At 53.1% G+C, this 4,072-nt stretch overlaps 1 protein-coding gene across 1 annotated transcript; it reads right to left on the reverse strand.

Annotated features, from left to right (window-relative positions):
* Window positions 1-1,335: 1,335 nt before the first annotated feature.
* On the reverse strand, window positions 1,336-3,715 carry LOC135640578 (probable indole-3-acetic acid-amido synthetase GH3.1). The gene is made up of 3 exons (XM_065155175.1): window positions 3,261-3,715; window positions 2,276-3,177; window positions 1,336-2,175 (listed from the first exon to the last, which is right to left on the reverse strand). The coding sequence occupies exons 1-3, from the start codon at window positions 3,581-3,583 to the stop codon at window positions 1,583-1,585; spliced, it is 1,818 nt and encodes a 605-aa protein (XP_065011247.1). The 5' UTR covers window positions 3,584-3,715; the 3' UTR covers window positions 1,336-1,582.
* Window positions 3,716-4,072: the final 357 nt, after the last annotated feature.

The raw sequence follows: 4,072 nt of genomic DNA on the forward strand, positions 1-4,072 counted from the left end.
GCTTGTTATCATTTCTCTAGTCCTCGCGTGTGGATGGAGGGTCCCCGCCGTGTCGCTAGCTTTTACCATCTCTCTCTTCCTGCACGGTCCAGCCTTGTCTTCGAGCGTAGATCCGGTCGGAGTAATAAAGAAAGTAGCAGCAGCAGTAGGCAACCCCTATCTATCTATAAGACATCTAAAAGACTTTAAACAAGTGGGTTCGACTCGATCGGCTCACTGCTATCCGTCGCTATTCCAAAGGATATTATTCCTTTTGCTTTATGTTTGTCACTGGCAGAAACAAGACGTGGTTGCTTTCTCAATAGTTTACTTTATTATTATTATTATTATTTGCTTTTTTAATTACTTCCCAAAGAAAAATATCCAAAGAAGATCGGCGTAATAACGAAAGATGGTCGATCGGCATTTAGGATCCGTGGGTTGCTTTCTGGGGGCATACCTGTGCGGAAGAGAGAGCGAGGCCCAAAGAACATGCAAGGGGCTTGTTTTGGGTTCACCGTTGTTATATTTCCAATGCCAACGCCACTATACTGCATGTGCATACATACATACGTACGTACATACATGATCTTTAGTTTTGTTGATCTGGATAAGCTTTCCGGTGGTGGTTGTCAGGACTCGGTTGGAACCCACCGTCTTGGCAGGAGAATGTGAGGAATTGATGCTCCCCCACAGCTTTGTCATCTATGTCGTTCACTGCAGACATCTCTCCAGTTGGGGCAGTTCCTGTCAGGAATCTGTTTCCGTCCATTCATAAAGTTGGATTCGGATTAGGTACGCCTAAGACGTTCACAGATCGCGCCTTCCTTAGTTGAATTTACAGGAGACTTGTTTTCCAGGTTATGTTGCATTCGCTTGAATGAGCTGCTGCATTCATCTGGGAAGCGGATGATGCAGTAGAGCGGTAGCGCATGTGTGAGGTCTCGAAACATTTGACAGGCAAAGACAAAGAGTTAGAAAGTTGGGTGGAAGCTATCGCCGGATGAGATGCGTCTGCCCAGAATTAATTTCCTACTCGACATAGTCCGGCACATCGTCGGTTCCACCACGGAACTCATGTCAAGCTGGAAGAAGAGTGCGGACATGAAACAAGTGAAGAAAGTGATCCATCCACCAACTAGAGATCACGAAAACCATGTGTGCATTTTCTTGTCTGACGCATAATTTTAGGCCATGAGCAACCTCGCTTTTTCTCTTGCCGGCCGAGAAATTAGTAGGCTTGGAGCAGGAACTCCACTGACAACGTTGTTCCGATGACATCCCATGAGGGCCTGATGGCCGGCTTTCCTGGCGTGAAATGGAAGTTTGAGACCTGATGAGAACATCATAGCACCAGAACCGAACCACAGAAAAGACGTTCCTTAACAGGCGATGTTTGTACAGAGTTGGGATGAACACAGAGATAGCTTGATCCATGACATCGAACACAGAAGAAGAAACAGCATGGGAAAAGATGGCGGAGGAATCAAAAGGGAAGAAGTAGAACGCGTAGATCTCTAAATTAAGCGGTGGTCATTCTCATCAAAGGCTAACATGCATGTCTCCGACTTTTGCTCTCCGATAAAAGCGAGATGACGACGCATCAGATGCCACCGGCGTCCTTGTCCCATTGCTTGTTGCCCGGCGCCCATTTGGGGCACTTGGGGCTGAAGAACGTGGACTGCACCCGGCCGTCGAGCAGCTCGACGACGGGCCCATGCCGCACGCACCGTGGCGCCTTGTACTGGTTGATGGAGGCCCCCTGGCTGAGTGCGTAGTCCATCATCTTATCGAACGTCCCTTCCTCCACCACCCTGATCTCCAGCGGCCCGATCGACTTGTCGCACACCCGTCCTTGTCGGTACACGCTGTTCAGTGACTCCTCCACTGCTAAGCAGCAGTCCTCGAACACCGACGCCGGCACCGTCGTATCTCCAGCTCGCAACTCCCAGTAGAGCACGTAGTGGCCTGGGATGCTGACGGTGTCTGCGCAGCTCGTGTACTCCACCAGCGACGCACCGAACGGCTTGAGATGGTTGACTGCGTTGCTCACCGCTGCTTGGAGCTCGACCTCGTCGGTCTTGTCAGAATCGATGCTCAACACCACACTTTTCCGCCGGATAAAGTTGAACTGCGGTGTCTTGTTTTTGAATCCCGCCACCCTCAACACGTCACCGACTCTATATCGATACAACCCTGCCATACACGAAGCTCCCGTTTTGATTACCTCCACTTCTGCTGTGTGTACAGTATAAAGATATATGAATGTATGTTTATGTGCGTGCATATCACTTGCCAGCGTAGGTTGTGACCACGAGCTCGTACTCCAGGCCGAGCTTCACGTCCACGAGGTCCACCAATTCCCGGTGATCGAACTCCGTGCGGCCATTGCCGCTGCAGTGAATGGGCAGGAACTCGAAGTAGGCAAAGGTAGGGATAAATGTGTAGGAGACTTCGCTTGGCTTGCACATGGGATTGAGGTTGAGGCCAAAGTAGCACTCCGACGACCCGTACATCGTGCAGGTCAATGGCAGGCCACCGCTATAGAAGTCAAGCGTAGGGATGTACTGGGCCATGGCGCCGGTGACAATCACGTCGACGTACTTTGTGTTGGGCCACAGGCGGGGTATGATGCCCTGCAATGAACCCCTGCCGAATTCCGCCTCGATTAGGCGAGCGAGTTCCGGATCCGGGCGCAGAACGCGCACCACCGCCTCCCGCACCGCCCGGTCGGTGATCTCGGCATCGAGCTCGCCGGACCGGATGTCGCGGCACAGCCGCGGCCAGTACTTCTCCAGGAAGCGGATGGCGCGGATAAAGCCCGAGGCGAAGACGGCACCGACGCGGACCACCTCGGCCCGATGAATTAGGCCGCAGAGTAGCTGAGCGTACATGCTTTGATAGGAGTCCAGGCAGAGGATGGCTTCGTTGGGGCTGGTAAGAACGTTGTAGGGGTCAAAAGGCTGGCTGAGGAAGTGGCGACTCTTGTAGTAGCTGGTGAGGACAGGACGGGCTATTAGGCCACCAGGAGTGCGCGCCTCAGACTTCACAAACAGGAGGTACATTCCCTTGCCCTCGTCGAGGCCCGGCACGAATTGGCTCATCACCGGCATTAGCAGGCTATACAGCACCGAGCGGCGGTCCAGCTCGTCCTCGATCATCGGCATGAGTTTTCGCTCGCCACCCGATGTCCCCGAGCTGATGGAAAGACGCAGAGGGCATGTAGCAAACTTAGTCGTGCATCATTTGTCGAGGGATACATATGAGAACGAGCAGCGAACCTCGTGAGGAATTCGGAGATGGGGCGGCCGGAGAGGATGGGAGAGGTGTCTCCATGGGCGATGCGGAGGATATCGGGCCGGATGTCTTCGTAGGTGACGACCGGGATGAGGCGCTTAAAGGCGTCAGGATCGGGAGCAGTGCGGCTGGGCAGGCCGTGCCGGTGCAAGTACTCGGCAGGGGCGTTCTGCGCCAGGATCTCGGCAAGCACGCGGCGCTGTACTTGGTCCGCGTTGGCGGTCACATCTTCGATGAATTCGAGGGCCTTGCGGTGCTCATCTGGAACGGAAGCCGGCGAGAGTATGGGCTTTGGTGCCTCTGGCATGGTGGTGGCAGGGCTGAAGCAAGAGCTTCGTTTTAGGCCGTCGAAAGGTGGAGGGCAGCGGTGGCGGTATTTAGGAGAAAACAGTAGAAGAAAGCTTGGGTGGAGGGAGAGAGAAAAAGGATTGGGTTTTGATGTGTGCGTGAAGAATGGGGAGAGGGTGAGAAGTATTTATAGAGAGAAGATGATGGGGAGGGGTGGAAGGAGTGGGGATAGTTGCATCCATCTCACTCATGTTTCAAACCCAAACAGTTGAAAGTGGGAACGAACGCCTTTTTCTTGGCGTGATCAGATGAGGTGGTGGTCTTTCATCCTTGGTCGCCGTAAATTACCGATACCGAGGTCTCCCTGTGCGTCTCGCACACACAGGCATCGCCATGTGTGTGCGTGTGTGTGTGTGAGCTTCATGTATCCTCAACGTCTGTGCCACACGTCATACGTTCGGAGTGACCCACAATTATCATTCGCTACAGGACTTGCTTTGCTTTAATG

Source organism: Musa acuminata, chromosome BXJ3-6 (genome assembly GCF_036884655.1).
Source record: "Musa acuminata AAA Group cultivar baxijiao chromosome BXJ3-6, Cavendish_Baxijiao_AAA, whole genome shotgun sequence".
Taxonomy (NCBI): domain Eukaryota; kingdom Viridiplantae; phylum Streptophyta; class Magnoliopsida; order Zingiberales; family Musaceae; genus Musa; species Musa acuminata.